At 36.2% G+C, this 23,873-nt stretch overlaps 1 protein-coding gene across 1 annotated transcript in view; it reads right to left on the reverse strand.

Moving 5' to 3' along the window:
* Positions 1-1,701: 1,701 nt before the first annotated feature.
* The window catches only part of LOC101148570 (probable C-mannosyltransferase DPY19L2), a 106,485-nt gene continuing 84,313 nt past the window's right edge, over positions 1,702-23,873 (reverse strand). The window contains 3 exon segments of the mRNA XM_055347551.1: positions 1,702-3,437; positions 12,020-12,145; positions 13,574-13,673. Coding sequence (XP_055203526.1) covers positions 3,287-3,437; positions 12,020-12,145; positions 13,574-13,673 — 377 coding nt within the window. The 3' untranslated portion in view covers positions 1,702-3,286.

The raw sequence follows: 23,873 nt of genomic DNA on the forward strand, positions 1-23,873 counted from the left end.
TAATAGGAACATGTAATGTATAAAAATATAAACATAATTTTATTATTAAAGTACTCAGATTTTTGGTGTCTATCAGCAGCAAAGTGGTAGAACACAGATACTGTTGAAGCTGTGCATTTGCTTCTGACAACTGGATGAAGCAGATGAAGGAATTGTTGCAGCTTGTGTGCACCTCACTTCTAGCCATAGTTTCAGATTAGTGTGCAAACATAGGATCCTAGAAACTATGGAAAAAGCTTCATTGAATTAAGTGAAAATCTTCTCATGTTTCAAAAGAATAAAAAATAAAATTTATACAGGCAAGAATTCAGTAGAACAATTTGTATAAGAACAAGCTGCAGCCCAGTACTCCTATTTGTTGACATCAAATAAAGGTGAGACTATTTGGAATTCTGAAATGAGCTAACCTCACTCTGTAACTTGATATTACTGAAATGGTTATTAGTGAGCTGTAGGGGGTAGTGCAGAAGAAACTAGTGTTTGTTGAGTGCCTTTATGTGCCAGGTACTTCAAAACTTTCTTTCACTAATCCTCATAATGACCCTGCCAAGTAGGTATTGTGAGTTCTGCTTTACAGGTGAAGAAAGCTCATGGAGTTAAGTAACATGACCAACCATAGCATGGTGCCTGACATACAGTAAGTGTTTAATGAATATCTTTTGAATACATGGTAGGAACCTAACTAATGGAAGAAGCAGTATTCAAACTTTGATACATCTCATTGCACAGCTCACACTATTTCCATCACAGTATATTGCCTTCTGTGTAAGACTATACAGAATCATTTTTAAATGGCTAAGAAAGAGCACTGCCAGTGTAAACATGGCTAGTAAGCCCAGCAATCTATGATTTCTCCCTTTATATGAGAACAATTTCAATTTCAAAATGTATGCATTGTGAAGGATGAGAAAAGACAGGAAACAGGATCTTCAAGGGCTTTACAGTTACTTAACACAGATAGTACATGAAAATAACATAAATATATATGAAAACATCATATGTGTATGGAACATTTTATTAGTACAGCTCATCCATTTTTTGTTGAGTTCTACTGACTTTTTAAAATTTATTTTACTTTAAGTTCTGGGATACATGTGCAAAACATGCAGGTTTGTTGCATAGGTATACATGTGCCATGGTGGTTTGCTGCACCTATTGACCCGTCATTTAGGGTTTAAGTCCTGCATGCATTAGGTATTTGTCCTAATGCTCTCCCTCCCCTTGCCCCCCACCCCCACCTCCCACCAACAGGCCCTTGTGTGATGTTCCCCTCTCTGTGTCCATGTGTTCTCATTGTTCAACTCCCACTTATGAATGAGAACATATGGTGTTTGGTTTTCTGTTCTTGTGTTAGTTTGCTGAGAACGATGGCTTCCAGCTTCATCCACGTCCCTGCAAAGGACATGAACTCATCCTTTTTTATGGCTGCATAGTATTCCATGGTGTGTATGTGACACATTTTCTTTATCCAGTCTATCATTGATGGGTATTTGGGTTAGTTACAAGTCTTTGCTACTGTAACATCATCTGAAATGTGTTACTTTAATTTTATGTTAGGTGTTATGTCTCTTTTCCTTTTTTGTCCCACACATCACTGAAACAGATTATTTGAAAATGCTAAAATAAGTAAAATGTGCAGCATGCTTTCTAAAATGCTTTGTCTCCTGTACCAAAATAATTTACAAATACAAAAGTTGGAAATAATTGTATTAGTTTTTTAATGCATAAATCCAAACATATTTGTACTGAATATTTTATTAGCTAATACAGTACCATTTTTAAAATTCTACCAACTTACTTAAACTATTTCCTGTAAAAACATCATCCAAAATATACTTTGTTAATTTTTATGAATGTTAGGTGTTATGTCTCTTTTCTTTGACGCTCTCCTTTTTTATCCTGTGCTTACACCAAAAACAAATTATTTGAAAATGCTAAAATAAAATGTGGCATGTTTTCTTAGCTGTTTTGTATTCTGTTATAAAATATTTTACAACTATTAAAGTTGAAAAATAACTTTATTGGTTTTGCTGCATATAGCTGCCTGTCTGCTATAAGAGAACTAATCTATAAAATTAAGGCATTTTGTTATTTCAAGTGTAGAGGGGCAAGAATATAAGGGAATGATAAAAACCCCAAGATGACTCATTTAAAGTAGATGCACATTAAAATACTATAGATCTGGCATATTTCATATTTATAAAGCAGACAAAAAGAATGTTTATCTTTGCATTTGGCAAGAGTGTCTTCAAGATAACTACCACTTTTCAAAGCACTATTTTTGGGTAGGTTTTATTAGGGGAGAGGACTTAGAAAACATGACTTTCCTCATCCAAAACCGAAAATAAATGAGGGCTTAAAAATATATTATTTAAGAAGATAGTGGCCGGAAATAAAGACCATGACCAACAAACTTTGGGGCCATCAAGATGAAAAGACCTTTGCTTTATTCAAGATCTAGGATCTGAAAATCTCACTTCATAAATTTAACTGGATTTTCTTTTCTGATTATGTTTAACCCCAAAATTTGGTTGTATACCGTAGCAGTTTCTATTCTACCTGGATGTTAAAAGAAAAACCATTGGAATCTAAAGAGAGATGAATAACTTCTTGAGCTTAGATGGAGAACTAACCAGTGGCAAATATGTATCTAGTGGGGTAAATACATCTCAAGAGATTCAAAACGTTACAAAACAAGGTGTTTTTAAAAACACTTCAACTTGAAATTATAAAAAAAAGTATTAAAAGGTATTAGAGATCTTTCTTAAGGGCTGGTAAAATAAAAACACCTTAAAAGACACACTGTTACAACTTGCTCACAGAGGTAAAGAGGTTGTGACCAGTATCAGCATTTTAAGGATGTCATTTCAGAGCTTGCATTCTTCTGCCTTAAATGGTTCAAAGAGTTTGAGCAGGTACACTCTGGTACTAGGGAAAATCTGAAGCAGTTCACCTAGTTGGATGAAAAAGGACTTACATACCCTTGATTTATTAAAATTCATTGTTCTTTTATATACATTTCTCTTTAAAATTCTGAAATGAACATTTGTTTATGCAGTATGACATGAATGATTTAATAACTTATATGACAAGCTTAATAAGGCTGACATTCAATGAACAGAAAAGTAATTTACCTTTTAGTAATCAGAGAAACTTTCGATCCATTTTTATCTTATTTTTAAGTGTCTGTTATTAAAGCTTGTGATTTTTATTAATGTAAATAAGCCAAAGGGTGATTGTTTTTGACACACGGCATTGTGCCATAGTGTAATGGGTAGTATCCTTCTCAGTTAACCCTCAATACTCTGTACACACTATTCTGAAATACTGTGGTGAAGTAAGGCTTGGCATCTTTGAGCAGGACGCTACATAAGGGAGGGTTAGCTGCATTGGAAGGGTCTTCCACATCCCAGATTTCAAGCATACTGCAACCAGGCCTGAAAAAAGACAGACATATATATCCATATTAGAAATGTATTCCTGTCTAGAGAAAATAGATACATAACACAACATCTAGATTTTCAGAGACAAATTTATTTCATAAGTTAAATATTTTAAAGCGTCATTTCAAAAAACAATTTCAATGTTTAGAAATTTAAAAAATAGAATGAAATTAAGCATGTTGCATTTTCACATCTCATTTAACCAAATGAAAGACATATCCTAATAATAAAGCTTCAATATACATTCACAAATATATATGTAAAAGCACACTTTCAAGATGAAACAAACATAAATATACTTTCCAAGTGCCATCACCATCTAAACATAAGGCCCATTTGTAGTAAAATAAGACAAATTAAAACCTAATCGAATTCCTGATGAATTTCACATTTTTTAGCACAAACTGCCTTGGATTAGCATGAAATGATCCAAGGCAGGGACAGGAGACTCTTATGGCAATTTGTTTTCTTCAATGCTTTCCCATTTTGGGTGGCTCTATGACTGGGCTAAATGAGACACTCTCCTCCCTAGAGAGTAATCCTGCATGGCAGTCATTAAAGGGAAGGAGTCAGACAAAATTGATTTCTAATTTTTTAACATCTATATTGAAGTATAAGTTATACACAATAAAACTTCACCTATTTTATGTGTAAAGTTTGCCAGGTATGGGCATATGTGTATAGATGTGTAAGCACTACCACAATCGTAATACAGAAAATTTCCATCACCCCCACAAGTTCCCTTTGCCCTTTTGCAATCTACCATCTGCCCCAAACATGGCCTCAGGCAACTACTGTACTTTCTGCACTATAGTTTTGCTTTTTCTAGAATTTCATATAAATATATTATGTAGTCTTTTCATTTTTGGCTTCTTTACCATAGCATGTTTTTGATATCCATATCTGAGCTGTAGTTCCTACATCTTCTGTTGTGGTTCAGTAGTTCCTTCCTTTTTGTTGCTAAATAATATTTCATTGTATATAGAGAACACAATTTGTTTATCCATTTGCAAGTTAATGAACATTTGAGATGTTTTGAGTTTTTGGTAACCATGAACAGTGCCACTATAAACATTGATGGACAAGGCTTTTTGTGGACATATGTTATCATTTCTCTTAGGGAAACACCTAGGAGTGGAATTGCTGGGTTGCATGGTTATGTATGATTAAGTGTGGATTTATCTTTATAAGCAAGTTCAAAACTGTTTTCCAGAGTAGATGCACCATTTTCCATTTCCACCAACAATGCATGAGAGTTTAAGTTGTATCAGTTTTTGTAATTTTAATCATTATAGTATGGTTATGGATGATTCAAAATATCTTCTTTGGTGAAATTTCTATTCAAATATTTTGCCAAATTTTGTGTTGGTTCTTACTGAGGTGTGAGAGTTCTTTGTATATTCTGGGTAAAAGTCTGCCAGATTTTTTTAGCAGATGTATTAAGGCGTAATTGCTCAATAATTACTCAATAAGCTGCACATATTTAGTATCCACTTGGATACATATTAACATAGGTATATACTTGTAAAACAGCAGCCACAATAAAAATCATGAACATATCCATCTCTCCCAAAAGTTTACTTCTGCCCTTTTGTAATTCTAATTATTGTGTGCTTTCTTTTTTGTCTGGCTTCTTGTCCTCAGTAGAATTATTTTGAGATCCATCCATATTGCTGTAACAATAGTTCGTTCATTTTTATTAGTAATATTTACATTGTTTGGATATTCTAATAGTGTGTTTATACATTCATCTGCTGATAAATAAGCGGATTGTTTCCAGTTTGGGGCTAATACAGAAAATAAAGTGCTATGAACATTTGTGTACAATTACTGGGATGGATATATGCTTTCTTTTATTTTAATAAATACAGTAGTTGTATGTTTAACTTTTTCTAAAATTGCTAAACTGTCTTGCAGAGTGGTTGTGCCATATTACTTTTGCACCACTGGTGTATGAGAGTTCTAAGTCCTCCATAGTGTCAGCAACACTTGGCAGTTTTTTTTTTCAATTATAGCTATTTTATTAAGTGTTTAGTTACATCTCACTGTAATTTTCATTTGCATTTCACAAATCACTAGTAACATCAAGCATCTTTTTGTGTGATTATTTGCCATCTGTCCTTTTGTCCTTTTTTTTTTTTTTTTTTTTCTGAGACAAGGTCTTGCTCTGTCGCCGAGTGGAGTGCAACGGCACAATCTCGGCTCACTGCAACCTCCGTCTCCTCGGTTCAAGTAATTATCCTGCTTCAGCCTCCCGAGTAGCTGGGATTATATGCGCCCACCATCACGCCTGGCTAACTAACTTTTTGTATTTTTAGTAGAGATGGGGTTTAGCCATGTTGGCCAGGCTGATCTCGAACTCCTGACCTCAGGTGATCCACCCGCCTCAGCCTCCCAAAATCCTGGGATTACAGGCGTGAGCCAACTACTGCACCCGGCCTGTTTTGTCCATTTTTAATTGGGTTGTTTTCTTATTATTGGGTTTTGAGAGTTTTTAATACATCTAGAGAAAGTCCTTTATCAGACATAGGCTTTGAAAATATTTTCTCCCAGACTGTGGTTTATCTTTTAATTCTTCCTAACACTGTTTATAAAAAAGCAGAGGTTTACAGTTTTAATGAAGTCCTATTTATCAATGTGTTCTCTTGTGGATCATGATTATGTTACTGTATCTGAGAAATCTTAGCCTAATCCAAGGTTACAATAATTTTCTTCCATATTTTCTCCTAGAAATTTTATATTCTTGGATTCTTAGTAGCAAGTTACCTTCTACTCCTAGTTTGCTGAGAGTTTTTAATCAGTTATGGATACTGAATTGTGTCAAATACTTTCTCCTGAACGTACTAAGAGGATGATGCGCGATGATGCGGTCTTTCTTTTTCAGTTTGTTACTATGGTGAATTCACCTGATTGATTGGTTTTCAAATAGTGAGACAACTTTGCATTCCTGAGATAAACTCCACTTGCACATTATATATTGTCTTTCTTTAATATATTGCTGGATTCATTTGTTGCAATTTTACTTAAAAATTTCACATATGTGTTCACGATAAATTTTGATTGGTTGTTTCCTTTTATTGTAATGTTTCTCTCATGTTGGTATCAGGATAATGCTGACCTCACAGAACCAGTTGGGAAGTAATCACTCCTTTTGAATTTTCTGGAATAGTTTGTAGAATTGGAATTATTTCCAGTGAAGATATCTGTCTTAAAGTTTTCTTTGTGACAATTCTTTTTACTACAAATATAATTTTATTAATAGATACAAGGTCATTCATAATAAGGTAATAGATATAAGATTTTCTATTTCTTAAGTGAGCTTTGATTTTGCACCTTTCAAGGAACTTGTCCATTTTATTTATTTTGTCCTACTTAGTGGAATAAAGTTGTTCCTAAAACTCCCTCATTATCCTTTTCATTTCTTCAGATCCTGTAGTGATAAAATTTTTCTTATTCCTGATACTAGTAATTTCTGTCTTCAATCTTTTAGTTTGGGTAGGAATTTATCAATTTTATTAATCTTCTCAAGAATCAGTGTTTGGTTTTACTGACTTTTCCCTGTTTTGGGAGGAAATACACACTGATTTTGATTCTGATCTTTATGCTTTCTTTTCTTCTCCTTACTTTGGAGTTTACTTATTCTTTTTTTTCTAGTTCCTTAAGGCGAAGCTGAGTGACTGATATGAGGCCTTTCTTCTTTTTCTATTATGGGCATTCAACATAAAAACAAATCTCTCTACTGCTGTATCTGCATCCCACAAATAGCGGGATGGTGTTCTCATTTTCCCTTAGGTCAACATACGTTGAAACTAACCCTCCTTTTGTTTCTTCTTGACCATGTATTATCTGGAAGTGTATTACTTAGTTTCTAAACATTTGAGGGAATTTCCATATAGAATTCTGTTACTGATTTCTAATTTAATTTCATTGTAGTCAGAGATTGTACTTTACATGATCTAAAGTATTTTAAATGTGTCAATACTTGCTTTGTGGCCTAGAAAATGGTCTTTTTTGATAAATAGTCTGCGTGTGCTTGAATGTCTGTTTTGCTGTTCTAGGGTGGTGTGTACTATAAATGTCAATTAGGTCGTATTGGTTGATGGCGTTATTCAAGTCTTCCACATTCTTGCCAAATTTCTTTTTATTTGTTCTACAAATTATTTAGACATGGCTATTAAAATTTCTAACTATACTGTAGATTTGTCTATTTTTTCCTAAAGTTCTATCAGTTGTGTTTCATATTTTTGAAGCTCTCTTATCTAAGTGCATAAATGTTCAGAGTTGCTACATCCTCTTGAAATATAGATCCCTTCTTCATTTAAAATTCCTTGTTTAACCTTGATAATATTCTTAGCATTCAAATGTACTTTGATGTTATTACAGCCACCCCAGCTTTCACTGACTAGTAGTAGCATCACATGTCCTTTTCCTATCTGTTAACTTTTAACCTCTTCGTGTCTTTATATTTAAGTAAATTTCTTGAAAGTAGCCTATAGTAGGGTCTTGCTTTGCTATGCAATCTGACAATTCTTGCTTTTCATTTGTGGTGTTTAGAGCTATATTCGTTTCCTATTGCTGCTATAACAAATTACCACAAACAGTTGCTTAAAGCAACATATATTTATTCTCTTTCAAATTTTGGAGCTCATAAGTCTAAAATCACGGTATTGGCAGGACTCCAATCCTTCAGGAGGCTCTAGAAGAAAATCCACTTCCTTGCCTTTTCCAGCCCTAGAAGCTGGCCTCCTTCCTTGGCTTGTGGCCTCATATCACTCCAACTTCTGCTTCTACCATCACATCGCCTTTTTGATCTCTTACTCTTTTGCCTCCTCCTTATAAAGACTTTGTGATTACATTTGTCCTACTTGGATAATAAGGATAATCTCCACATCTCATGAGCATTAATTTAATCACATTTGAAATTTCCTTTTTCCATGTGAGTAACGTAATTCACAATTTCTGGGAATTAGGACATGGCCATTATGGGGGGCTCATTATTCAGCCTACCACAAGTCCATTTACACTTAATGTGATAATTAATATGGTTAGATTTAAGTCTGTCTTCTCCGTGTTTTCTCTTTGTTCCATCTGATCGTCATCTCCCTTTTCCATCTCTTCTGCCTTATTTTGGATTGAGTGATTTTTATAATTCCATTTTAATCTTGTTTGTTGCCTTTTGCATTCTGTCAATTTTTGCTTCATATATTTTGAAGTTCTCTTTTAAGTTCATATGCACTCAAATTATTGTATCTTTCTGCTGTACTGAACTATTTTGCATTATAAAACATAGTCATTTCCAGTAATATTCTTTGTCTTAACATCTACCTTCTCTGATATTTATACATTTTTCACTTCAGCTTTTCTAATGTTTACTCACATGATATCTTTTCCATTCTTTTTCCTTCAGCCAATATACATATCTATCTGTATTTAAAATGCACCTCTTGCAGGCAGTCCATAGATAGGTTTTGCTCTTGTATTCAGTTTGCCAATCTTCACCTTTTGTTTGGAAGAATTTAGTCCTCTTTCACTTTGAAATTACTGATATGGTTTGATATAGGCTTGCTATTGTGCTCTTTTGTTTTTTTAAAAAAACTTTTTATTTCAAGACATTTGGAGATCCACATTAAGTGAGAGATAATACAAGTAGCTCTTGTACAGTCTTTAGACAGTGTCCTCCGCCATGGTAACATCTTGAACATTTGTATAATATCACAGCCAGATAATAATTCACATTGATAGAATGGTGATAGAGAGCATTTCCATCACCACAAAGATCCCTTGTATAGCCACACATACTATACTCCCCCCATATTCCTACCCCACCCTAACCCCTTGCAACCACAAATCATCCATATCTATAATTTTGTCATTTGAAGACAGTTATACAAATGGAATCATACAGTATGTAACCTTTGGGGATTGTCTTTTCTTCATTCAAACAATTCTCTGGAGATTCATCCAGGATCTTGAGTGTATCAATAGTTTGATCCTATTGCTGAGCAGTATTCCATGGTATGAATAGATCACTATTATTTAATCATTTACCTTGCGAAAAACATCTGGGTTGTTTCAGGTTTAGGCTATTACAAACAAAGCTGCTATAGACATTTTTCTACAGAATTTTGTGTGAATATAACTTTCCACCTTTCTGGGAAAAAATGCCCAATACAATTGCTGGGTCTTAAGTTAGTTATATGTTTAGGTTTTTTCCCCTTTTAGTTTTAGTTGACAAGTAATACTTTTATGGAGTATAGAGTGATATTTCAATGCATAATTACAATGTGTAATGATCAAATAAGGGTAATTAGGATATCCATCACCACAAATGTTTACCATCTGTTTGTGCTGGGAACATTCAAAATCCTCTGTTCTGGCTTTCTCGACATAAAAAGATAAATTACTGTTAACTAATATTCACTCTACAGTGCCAGAGAGCACTATAACTTATTCCTTCTATTTATCTGTAGTTTTGTATCTCTTAACCAACCTCTCCGTATCTTCTTCTCCTCCCTACCCTTCCCACTCAGCCTTTAATTACCACAATTCTACTCTACTTCTATGAGCTACTTCTTTGAGCTTCCACATGAGTGACAACATGCACTATTCATCTTTCTGTGGCTGACTTATTTCACTTAATGTATCCAGGCTCATCCATGTCTAGGCTTGCCATTATGCTCTTTTTTTCCCCACTGTTTTATTTATTTTTTGAGTGGTTTTGATAGGGATGACAACAAGCATCTTTAACATATCATGATTTACTTACCATTTAAATTGGGTTATTTCTAGTAAATCGTACATTTCCACGGTTTACTCAATTTTTGTGCTATTGTCATGTATATTTAATTTCTGTCATAAACTAAAAAATATAATGGTATCACCTTTGCCTTAAATAATGTCTTTTAAAGATTTTCAGAGAAGAAAAACGTATAGTGATTAATATCCACATATTTACCATTTCCAGCGCATCACAGTATTTCTTGTATACCTGAGTCACCATCTGGCATCATTTCTCATCAGCTGATAGAACTTCTTGTCCATCTTGAAGTATAAATCTGTTACCAACAAATTATCTTAGATTTTGTTGATCTGAAAAATGTATATTTGGCCTCCATTTTAAAAAGATACTTTCATTAAATATAGAATTGTTGATTTTTCTTCTTCAGCACTTTGAATTATCATTCCAGTGTCTGATAATTTCCACTATTTATGTTGGGAAGTCAGATGTTTATATAGCATATCATTTTTTTCTCTTATTTTCAAGATTTTCTCTTAATCTTTGATTTTACCATTTTGACTATAATGTGCCTTGCTTTGGTTTTCTTTGGGCTTCACCCAGTTGGATTTGTTGAGCTTAGCAGACCTCTCAGTTAGTAGCTTTTATCAAACTTGAGAAATTTTTGGCCAACATTTCTTCAATATTTTTTCTGTCATGTTCTTTTTTTCATTACATCTAATACTAAAATTACGCATGTGTTGAACTACTTAATGTTACATAGGTCTGTGACTTTGGTTATTTTTCAATCTTTTTGGCTCCTGTTCTTTTGATTAACTATTCTCTCTTGATCTATCTTCAAATTCACTGCATTTTCTGTTCAAATGTTCTGTTTTCATCTCAGAATTGTTGAGTACATTTAAATGATTTTCATTTCATTTATTATACTTTTCAGCTCTAGAATTTCCGTGGGGGCTGGAGTGTTTCTATTTCTCTGCTGAGATTCCATAGCTCTTCACTAATGGATACCACGTTTTCTTTTAATTCATTGAATACATTTTTCTTAAGCCTTTGAATGTATTTGTAATAGTGGCTTTGCAGTCTTTGGCTGCTAAATCCAACATCTGGACCTACTTGAATCGGTTTCTATTAACTTATTTTTTTCAGAGTATTGGTCATACTTTCTCATTTCAGTTTGCATCTCTGAAACCTTTTGCACATTGTAAATGATATACTGAAGTGACTGTAGAACCTGTTTTGTTCTTCTGATTGCCAATGTGTCGTTCTAGGAGACAATTAATGTGCCTGAATTTCCTGTCATGTGCAGCAGCTAATATCTGTGCTTAGGAGTCTAAACAAAGGCCTCGTAAGATCAATTACACATCTTACAATTTTATGATTTTTAGAGATTCAAAATTCAGAAATTAAAAAATTTTAATTAGGAATGTTTTCCTTATGTCATTTTGGGTTTTGTCACTTTTCTTTTAAGTCTTACAAATCCAATATAATTCAGCTATAATACAGAATGCCAATATCTCACTTTGCTGTAAATTCAAATCCATATTTCAGATATCTAATAAAAATTTTCATAAATATTTCAAAAATTATGAAAAAAGCTAAGTGGAAGATGTTAAATTGAAAAATCAGGATATTAAATATACTATAATGTTTGGAATTAAATTCTACTTCATTGATAGTATAGTTTTACGTCCCTAGATGAAATAATTTAAACTAAGGTACCAGGATAATATTTTAATAAATTTAAAATAAAAATTCTTAAAGAATCAGGACTACTGTAATAAAGTGAAACATTTGTTGCTCAAAAATATACCATATCAGATAGCATAGGGTTAATACTCACTTAGTTCTCACAACACACCATGCCTCTTCTAAAACATAATAATTCACATGTAACTCCAACAATTTCTCTCCTACTTCTTTGGCAGATTTTCGACTACATGTAGAATAAACTATTTTTGTCCGAGCCCTTTAAATTTAAACAATAGTTTAAAAGATTTTAAAATAAATGATAATAGAGTAGACTAAAAAAATCTTACTAGCAAATTGAAATCTCAATACTCACTGGATGGAACACTGATATACATGACTCAAAACAGCATCAACTATTTTGGGGATGGCAGTTTCCACATTCCTACTTATATTTTGAATGTAATAAAACTTACAGCAATTTAATTTTGCATATACTGCTCATTACTGTATAAGATAGTCTAAAGTTGTACTGGGTAGCAGAGAGCAGCTTAGGATATATAATTTTCTTCTCATAATTCACACAGTTTTCAGCGAATATATTCTGACAGAGACTGAATGTAGTGAAAACACATCTTTCAATGCTTAATTTCATCTAAAGAAGCTCTGACAAATACATGAATTGAAATTTAGTGTATCAAGTAGAACACTTAGACAATGGACATCCACGGTATCAGAAGAGGTAGGAAAAGCACCTTCACAGAATCTTGAGAAATGGGGATGGTCACCAAAATATGGTACAATAGGTGATTTGACCGTAGTGGGAATTCTTACAAAATCCTGACAAACTATCACTTATGCACTGGATGTTGCTTAGAATTTCAAGCATATGGGATGCTCAGTCACCACAGTGGTTTCCATGCCAGTTCACCACAGTAGAACAGAGAGAGCATCAGGTACATTTCTAAGGTGTCTGACTCCAAGCCCTGGCTCCTAGACAGAAGACCTAAAACTTTTAAATAATTTAAAGATTTGCCTCTTAACAATAGGCCAAAAATCCACTTTTAAAAAAGATTACCCTGAAAATTACTAGAATAACCAAAATAATTTTTTAAACCAGCCATTTAAGGAAAGCAAAACTTTTAGACATCAATGGAAACTAGAGTTCTCATAATCGACTAGCAAAAATACTCTAAATTTTCATGAAAGCACGTAGTGTATAATAGCAACTTTCATGTACTTTTTCTACCTGTCACAAAAAGCTAGTCATTGGCCACCAGTAAGATCTAGAAATCATTTCTTAAATCAGAGTGGGGCTTGTGGTGTAGAGCAGGGGTTGGCAAACCACGGCTGCAAGTAAAATCCATCCTACTTACTCTTTCAACTACCTAGTAGTTTTACTGGAATACACACACACATCATAAATATGTGACACATTTGTCACTTCGGGAAAAACTGGCTTTTGCATTCTTCAGTTTTCAGAGGTCTGCTTGCTCCAGAGGCAACAGGTACGTATTGTCATTTCTGGATGGTTATTGTCATTTTTTTTTAACTTCCAGTACGAAAATGAGGATGAGTTTGTGTGTGTGTGTGTGTGTGTGTGTGTGTGTGTGTGTGTCTGTGTCTGTGTGTGTGTAAAAATTTTCCCAATTCCTAAGAATTGGGAGTCGCCAAGTGAGTCTTGAAGAAATACTCATCAGCTGCCAACCTCAAGTCTGCATCTTCGTAAAGTGGATGATTCACAATGGGATGAAGTGTAGACAGCTTGACGCTTGCCATTGTAGGCATGGCACCTGCGAAGACAGCATCTGAAAAAAAAAGGATATATTCTTCAATTAAATGTATTAAAGAAACTCAGAAGTTAAACTTACCTCTAATATGTGAACCCAAATTAAGAAGGATGATGCCTATTTACATGACCATGGACCTCATTCTTTGTATTAACTCAATAGTTATTCATTATCTACTATAATAATAGCTGACTTTTGTTAAATGCTATCTTGGTGATAGAAATCGTGCTCCATATTTTAACAAGAAATAACTTAATTTTCACAATTCTAAGGGGTAGGTCCTCTGTTCTTACTTTGTAGAATCTACAAACTGAGCATGTGAGGGGTCTGAGTTGTGCACTCATTAGAATCTAATGCCTGATGGTGTAAGGTGGAACAATTTCATCCAGAAACCACCCCCTACCCCCCAGTTCTGTGGAAAAAAATGGTCTTCCACGAAACTAGTCCCTGGTGCTAAAAAGGCTGCAGACTGCTCTTGTAGATGATGAAGAGACACAGCCAAGTTAAGTGACTTGCCCAAGACTGCACAGCTAGGAAGTTCCAGACCCTGCCCTCTTAGCTGCTTCACTAAAGCTTCCTGCTATGCTAAAGCACCATGCTAACAGCAGGACTACAGACACACATGAAACAAAAAGAATGTAAAATGTCACATCTGTTCCAAGAATGTGAAATGCCAGGAGCTGAGAGACTGCTATGAAGGGCAAGTCTCATGGGACATTTTTTCCAATGACTTTTGTGGATGGTGAACTGTGGTCCTGTGGATGTGCCATAAAAAAAGGAAAACATTGTTTTCTTCCCTCAGATCATCTTTAATTAAATTCTCAGAGTTACCATTTGACTTGACACCATTTATACACGTCATGAAATCATTTTACTACTTGCTAGTAGTACTTTTTGGAGTAATAACATGTATAAATTTGGTCATAACTAGAGATACATCTAAATCTATCTGGCTTCCATTTCATCTCTTGAAATATCAGAAGACCAAATGCTTACTTCCTGGTACTTTTGTATAAAAAACAATTACAGTGGGAGGAGCCAAGATGGCCGAATAGGAACAGCTCTGGTCTACAGCTCCCAGCGTGAGCAACGCAGAAGATGGGTGATTTCTGCATTTCCATCTGGGGTACCGGGTTCATCTCACTAGGGAGTGCCAGACAGTGGGCGCAGCTCAGTGGGTGCACGCACCGTGCGCGAGCAGAAGCAGGGCGAGGCATTGCCTCACTTGGGAAGCGCAAGGGGTCAGGGAGTTCCCTTTCCCAGTCAAAGACAGGGGTGATGGACTCACCTGGAAAATCGGGTCACTCCCACCCGAATATTGCGCTTTTCAGACCGGCTTAAAAAATGGCGCACCATGAGATTATATCCCGCACCTGGCTCGGAGGGTCCTACGCCCACGCCCATGGAGTCTCGTTGATTGCTAGCACAGCAGTCTGAGATCAAACTGCAAGGCGGCAGCGAGGCTGGGGAAGGGGCGCCCACCATTGCCCAGGCTTGCTTAGGTAAACAAAGCAGCCTGGAAGCTCGAACTGGGTGGAGCCCACCACAGCTCTAGGAGGCCTGCCTGCCTCTGTAGGCTCCACCTCTGGGGGCAGGGCACAGACAAACAAAAAGACAGCAGTAACCTCTGCAGACTTAAATGTCCCTGTCTGACAGCTTTGAAGAGAGCAGTGGTTCTCCCAGTATGCAGCTGGAGATCTGAGAACGGGCAGACTGCCTCCTCAAGTGGGTCCCTGACCCCTGACCCCCGCGCAGCCTAACTGGTAGGCACCCCGCAGCAGGGGCACACTGACACCTCACACAGCAGCGTATTCCAACAGACCTGCAGCTGAGGGTCCTGTCTGTTAGAAGGAAAACTAACAAACAGAAAGGATATCCACACCAAAAACCCATCTGTACATGACCATCATCAAAGACCAAAAGTAGATAAAACCACAAAGATGGGGAAAAAACAGAACAGAAAAACTGGAAACTCTAAAATGCAGAGTGCCTCTCCTCCTCCAAAGGAACGCAGTTCCTCACCAGCAACTGAACAAAGCTGGATGGAGAATGACTTTGACGAGCTGAGAGAAGAAGGCTTCAGACGATCAAATTACTCTGAGCTACGGGAGGACATTCAAACCAAAGGGAAAGAAGTTGAAAACTTTGAAAAGAATTTAGAAGAATGTATAACTAGAATAACCAATACAGAGAAGTGCTTACAGGAGCTGATGGAGCTGAAAACCAAGGCTCGAGAACTACGTGAAGAACGCAGAAGCCTCAGGAGCCGATGCGATCAACTGGAAGAAAGGGTATCAGCAATGGAAGATGAAATGAATGAAACAAGCGAGAAGGGAAGTTTAGAGAAAAAAGAATAAAAAGAAGTGAGCAAAGCCTCCAAGAAATATGGGACTATGTGAAAAGACCAAATCTACGTCTGACTGGTGTACCTGAAAGTGATGGGGAGAATGGAACCAAGTTGGAAAACACTCTGCAGGATATTATCCAGGAGAACTTCCCCAATCTAGCAAGGCAGGCCAACGTTCAGATTCAGGAAATACAGAGAACGCCACAAAGATACTCCTCGAGAAGAGCAACTCCAAGACACATAATTGTCAGATTCACCAAAGTTGAAATGAAGGAAAAAATGTTAAGGGCAGCCAGAGAGAAAGGTCGGGTTACCCTCAAAGGGAAGCCCATCAGACTAACAGCGGATCTCTCGGCAGAAACCCTACAAGCCAGAAGAGAGTGGGGGCCAATATTCAACATACTTAAAGAAAAGAATTTTCAACCCAGAATTTCATATCCAGCCAAACTAAGCTTCATAAGTGAAGGAGAAATAAAATCCTTCACAGACAAGCAAATGCTGAGAGATTTTGTCACCACCAGGCCTGCCCTAAAAGAGCTCCTGAAGGAAGCACTAAACATGGAAAGGAACAACCGGTACCAGCCGCTGCAAAATCATGCCAAAATGTAAAGACCATCGAGACTAGGAAGAAACTGCATTAACTAACGAGCAAAATCACCAGCTAACATCATAATGACAGGATCAAATTCACACATAACAATATTAACTTTAAATGTAAATGGACTAAATGCTCCAATTAAAAGACACGGACTGGCAAATTGGATAAAGAATCAAGACCCATTAGTGTGCTGTATTCAGGAAACCCATCTCACGTGCAGAGACACACATAAGCTCAAAATAAAAGGATGGAGGAAGATCTACCAAGCAAATGGAAAACAAAAAAAGGCAGGGGTTGCAATCCTAGTCTCTGATAAAACAGACTTTAAACCAACAAAGATCAAAAGAGACAAAGAAGGCCAGTACATAATGGTAAAGGGATCAATTCAACAAGAAGAGCTAACTATCCTAAACATATATGCACCCAATACAGGAGCACTCAGATTCATAAAGCAAGTCCTGAGTGACCTACAAAGAGACTTAGATGCCCACACATTAATGGGAGACTTTAACACCCCACTGTCAACATTAGACAGATCAACGAGACAGAAAGTCAACAAGGATACCCAGGAATTGAACTCAGCTCTGCACCAACCAGAACTAATAGACATCTACAGAACTCTCCACCCCAAATCAACAGAATATACATTTTTTTCAGCACCACACCACACCTATTCCAAAATTGACCACATACTTGGAAGGAAAGCTCTCCTCAGCAAATGTAAAAGAACAGAGATTATAACAAACTATCTCTCAGACCACAGTGCAATCAAACTAGAACTCAGGATTAAGAATCTCACTCAAAACCGCTCAACTACATGGAAACTGAACAACCTGCTCCTGAATGACTACTGGATACATAACGAAATGAAGGCAGAAATAAAGATGTTCTTTGAAACCAATGAGAACAAAGACACAACATACCAGAATCTCTGGGACGCATTCAAAGCAGTGTGTAGAGGGAAATTTATAGCACTAAATGCCCACAAGAGAAAGCAGGAAAGATCCAAAATTGACACCCTAACATCACAATTAAAAGAACTAGAAAAGCAAGAGAAAACACATTCAAAAGCTAGCAGAAGGCAAGAAATAACTAAAATCAGAGCAGAACTGAAGGAAATAGAGACACAAAAAACCCTTCAAAAAATTAATGTATCCAGGAGCTGGTTTTTTGAAAGGATCAACAAAATTGATAGACCGCTAGCAAGACTAATAAAGAAAAAAAGAGAGAAGAATCAAACAGACAGAATAAAAAATGATAAAGGGGATATCACCACTGATCCCACAGAAATACAAACTACCATCAGAGAATACTACAAACACCTCTACACAAATAAACTAGAAAATCTAGAAGAAATGGATAAATCCCTTGACACATACATTCTCCCAAGACTAAACCAGGAAGAAGTTGAATCTCTGAATTGACCAATAACAGGAGCTGAAATTGTGGCAATAATCAATAGTTTACCAACCAAAAAGAGTCCAGGACCAGATGGATTCACAGCTGAATTCTACCAGAGGTACAAGGAGGAACTGGTACCATTCCTTCTGAAACTATTCCAATCAATAGAAAAAGAGGGAATCCTCCCTAACTCATTTTGTGAGGCCAGCATCATTCTGATACCAAAGCCGGGCAGAGACACAACCAAAAAAGAGAATTTTAGACCAATATCCTTGATGAACATTGATGCAAAAATCCTCAATAAAATACTGGCAAACCGAATCCAGCAGCACATCAAAAAGCTTATCCACCATGATCAAGTGGGCTTCATCCCTGGGATGCAAGGCTGGTTCAATATATGCAAATCAATAAATGTAATCCAGCATATAAACAGAGCCAAAGAGAAAAACCACATGATTATCTCAATAGATGCAGAAAAGGCCTTTGACAAAATTCAACAACCCTTCATGCTAAAAACTCTCAATAAATTAGGTATTGATGGGACGTATTTCAAAATAATAAGAGCTATCTATGACAAACCCACAGCCAATATCATACTGAATGGGCAAAAACTGGAAGCATTCCCTTTGAAAACTGGCACAAGACAGGGATGCCCTCTCTCACCACTCCTATTCAACATAGTGTTGGAAGTTCTGGCCAGGGCAATCAGGCAGGAGAAGGAAATAAAGGGTATTCAATTAGGAAAAGAGGAAGTCAAATTGTCCCTGTTTGCAGACGACATGATTGTATATCTAGAAAACCCCATTGTCTCAGCCCAAAATCTCCTTAAGCTGATAAGCAACTTCAGCAAAGTCTCAGGATACAAAATCAATGTACAAAAATCACAAGCATTCTTATACACCAACAACAGACAAACAGAGAGCCAAATCATGAGTGAACTCCCATTCACAATTGCTTCAAAGAGAATAAAATACCTAGGAATCCAACTTACAAGGGATGTGAAGGACCTCTTCAAGGAGAACTACAAACCACTGCTCAAGGAAATAAAAGAGGATACAAACAAATGGAAGAACATTCCATGCTCATGGGTAGGAAGAATCAATATCGTGAAAATGGCCATACTGCCCAAGGTAATTTACAGATTCAATGCCATCCCCATCAAGCTACCAATGCCTTTCTTCACAGAATTGGAAAAAACTACTTTAAAGTTCATATGGAACCAAAAAAGAGCCCAGATCGCCAAGGCAATCCTAAGCCAAAAGAACAAAGCTGGAGGCATCACACTACCTGACTTCAAACTATACTACAAGGCTACAGTAACCAAAACAGCATGGTACTGATACCAAAACAGAGATATAGATCAATGGAACAGAACAGAGCCCTGAGAAATAATGCTGCATATCTACAACTATCTGATCTTTGACAAACCTGAGAAAAACAAGTAATGGGGAAAGGATTCCCTATTTAATATATGGTGCTGGGAACGCTGGCTAGCCATATGTAAAAAGCTGAAACTGGATCCCTTCCTTACACCTTATACAAAAATCAATTCAAGATGGGTTAAAGACTTAAACGTTAGACCTAAAACCATAAAAACCCTAGAAGAAAACCTAGGCATTACCATTCAGGCCATAGGCGTGGGCAAGGACTTCATGTCTAAAACACCAAAAGCAATGGCAACAAAAGCCAAAATTGACAAATGGGATCTAATTAAACTAAAGAGCTTCTGCACAGCAAAAGAAACTACCATCAGAGTGAACAGGAAACCTACAAAATGGGAGAAAATTTTTGCAAGCTACTCATCTGACAAAGGGCTAATATCCAGAATCTACAATGAACTCAAACAAATTTACAAGAAAAAAAACAAACAATCCCATCAAAAAGTGGGTGAAGGATATGAACAGACACTTCTCAAAAGAAGACATTTATACAGCCAAAAAACACATGAAAAAATGCTCATCATCACTGGCCATCAGAGAAATGCAAATCAAAACCACAATGAGATACCATCTCACACCAGTTAGAATGGCAATCATTAAAAAGTCAGCAAACAACAGGTGCTGGGGAGGATGTGGAGAAATAGGAACACTTTTACACTGTTGGTGGGACTGTAAACTAGTTCAACCATTGTGGAAGACAGTGTGGCGATTCCTCAGGGATCTAGAACTAGAAATACCATTTGACCCAGCCATCCCATTACTGGGTATATACCCAAAGGACTATAAATCATGCTGCTATAAAGACACATGCACACGTATGTTTATTGCGGCATTATTCAAAATAGCAAAGACTTGGAACCAACCCAAATGTCCAACAATGATAGACTGGATTAAGAAAATGTGGCACATATACACCATGGAATACTATGCAGCCATAAAAAATGATGAGTTCATGTCCTTTGTGGGGACATGGATGAAACTGGAAATCATCATTCTCAGTAAACTATTGCAAGAACAAAAAACCAAACACCGCATATTCTCACTCATAGGTGGGAATTGAACAATGAGATCACATGGACACAGGAAGGGGAACATCACACTCTGGAGACTGTTGTGGGGTGGGGGAGGGGGGAGGGATAGCATTGGGAGATATACCTAATGCTAGATGATGAGTTAGTGGATGCAGCGCACCAGCATGCCCCATGTATACGTATGTAACTAACCTGCGCAATGTGCACATGTACCCTAAAACTTAAAGTATAATAAAAAAAAAGTAAAAAAAAAAATCTTACATTCCTTCTCATGTTAATAGTTATTATTTTTTAAATATGATGCTATTAGCAAATTTTAGATTGGCATCCTTAATACATTAGTTAGATGTTAGTAATTCCACTTTTCCCTATAACTATTTTTCTTTTTAATCAGAAATCAATCTTGAGTTTTGTTCAATAATTTTATGATATTTATTCTGATTTTTATATTACTTTCTATTAATATATTGGTAAGTTTTTCTAAGATTTTCTGTATGTTTATCTGAAAGAAGTTCTGTAATTTTCTTCACTGTTGCCATTATCAGATTATATATCAGATTTACAAAAGTTTTGTTAAAAATTTCGTTCCCCCCCCATTTTTCTATGTCATTGAACATTTTGTTGACATTTCACATTTCTTGATTATTGAAGGAAATCTATAAGTCCATTGCTTGTAAATGTTTTTTTGGAGGGAAGTTACTCTTTTTTAGTATATACTACATTGTTATTGCTATATTCACCTATTAAATTATCTACTTTATTAAGACTTAAAATATTAATTTAAAAAAAAAACCTTAAATCTAAGACCTCAAACTCTGAAATTACTACAAGAAAACTTTGGGGAAACTCTCCAGGACTTTGGTTTGGACAAGGAGTTCTTGAGTAAATACCTGGGAAGCACAGGCAACCAAAGCAAAAATGAACAAATGGGATCACATCAAGTGTAAAAGCTTCTGCACAGCAAAGGAAACAATCAGCAAAGTGAAGAGACAACCCAAAGAATGGGTGAAAATATTTGCAAACTACCAATCTGACAAAGAATTAATAACCAGAATATATAAGGAGCTCAAACAACTCTGTAGGAAAAGAAAATCTAAAAATCCACTTTAAAAATGGGCAAAAGATCTGAATAGACATTTCTCGAAAGAAAACATACAAGTGGCAAACAGGTACATGAAAAGGTGCTCAACATCACTGATCATCAGAGAAATGCAAATCAATACTACAGTGAAATAGCATCTCACTCCAGTTAAAATGGCTATTACTCAAAAGACAGGCAATAACAAATGGCTGTTATCCAAAAGACAGGAAAAGACGTGGAGAAAAGGGAACTCTCATACACTTTTGGTGAAAATGTAAATTAGTACAACCACTATGTAGAAGAGTTTGGAGGTTCCTCAAAAAACTAAAAATAGACTTACCAAATGATCCAGCAATCCTACTCTTAGATATATACCCCAAAGAAAGGAAATAAATATTTAGAAGAGGTATCTGCACTCCCATGTTTATTGCAGCACTTCTCACAATAGCCTTGATTTGGAAGCAACCTAAGTGTCCATCAACAGGTTAATGGATAAAGAAAATGTGGTACATAGACACAACGCAGTGCTATTCAGACATAAAAACGAGTGAGATCCTGTCATAAAAAAAAGAATGAGATCCTATCTATTAACATGAATGGAACTGGAGGTCATTACATTAGTTGAAATAAGCCAGGTACAGAAAGACAAACTTTGCAGGTTCTTACTTATTTGTGGGAGCTAAAAATTAAAAGAGTTGAACTCATGGAGATCAAGAATAGAATGATGGTTACCAGAGGCTGGGAAGGATAGTGAGGGGGTGGAGGGGAAGTGAGGATGGTTAATGTGCACCAACAAAATAGAATGGATAAGATGTAGTGTTTGGTAACACATAAGGGTGACTGTAGTCAACAAAATTTTACTGTACATTTAAAAATAACTGAGAGAGTATAACTGGATTGTTTGTAACACAAAGGATCAATGCTTCAGGTGATGGATACTCCATTTACCCTGATGTGATTATTACACATTGTATGCCTGTATCAAAACATCCCATCTACCCCATAAATATATACACCTGCTCTGTACCCACATAAATTAAAAACTTTAAGAACCCTGAGTGTTTACTTTCCAGTATAGCTAAGCATTCTAAATGCAACTTTGAATGAAAATTTCTTTATATGCCTCAAATTTGAAAATATGTAAGCTAGTCAAAGAATGTGTATTTATTATTGGAGACTCAATAATTAATGATGACAAGCTGTTAAGCTAGAGAAGTGGTTCTCAGGCAGGCATGATTTTGCTCCCTAGGGAGCACTATCAACTTCTGGAGACATTTTTCGATGTCATGCTATGGGGAGGAGGGAGGAGATGCTGTTGGCATCTTGTAGATAGAGGCCAAGGATTTCTTGTAATACATAGGACAGCCTCAATGTCAACTGTGCTAAGGTTGGGAAATGCTGAGTAAGAAGAATTGAAAGCCCAGGGCCAGGGTCTTCCAAAAAAAACTAGGCACACCTGTCCAGCAAGAGCTGGACCCACTGAGTTGTCACCTATGGCAGACAGAGAGGAAGAAATACCCTCCCACTCCACCTTCTATCTTTTTGGCTGTGAAGTAAATGAGCATAACAAGGAAAAATCAGATATTTTCCTATCACTATATGGAAGTCTCCATTTAGCCTACTACACAGATTAGAAAAAGGTATTCCCCTGACTTGACAGAGCCCCATTATACATGGCTTGATGAGTGGACCACAAGCTGGATTTAAGCTTTCACTTATCCTCTCAATTGGTCACCTTTGTGCAGTGCACAAACTATACAACTGTATATGGCAGACCTCAATATAAGCACTAGTTCCACTAATACTACAAAACTTCATACAGCTTTTAATATGTGGTAACCATGAGATAACTCATAATAAGAGTAATTAAAAGGAGAATAAGACAGATTGAAAAGAAGATCAAAGAAGAGGCATCTAAAAGTGAGACAGGGGTTTGTGGCAGTTATCTTAGAAGGATAAGTTGCCAAATGTAGGCTCTCTGTCAGGAACCCAATACAAACACCGGAACAAAGAAAGACACAAGAAAAGATTAAAAGGGCAGCTATTTTTAAAAGCTTGGGAAAAATAGCTATAACTGGGGAGGGGCAGGCAAGGGAGAGTAAAGAAAGGGAGTGATTACCTTGAGCTCCTATGTGGAAAAAGTCAGTTGGGGATTACTTTTAAAATTCTAATTAAACTGGCTTGGCAGTTTAATGAGGCACTGTCACCTACACCCTTTGAAAGCTATAGACCAAATATCTTACTTATACCTTATAAAGATTTACCTTAATGAAGGTTAATTAGCAAAAAAGTGGCTATCAAATAAGAAATAAAAGGAAACA

Source organism: Gorilla gorilla, chromosome 6 (assembly GCF_029281585.2).
Source record: "Gorilla gorilla gorilla isolate KB3781 chromosome 6, NHGRI_mGorGor1-v2.1_pri, whole genome shotgun sequence".
NCBI classification, from domain to species: Eukaryota; Metazoa; Chordata; class Mammalia; order Primates; family Hominidae; genus Gorilla; species Gorilla gorilla.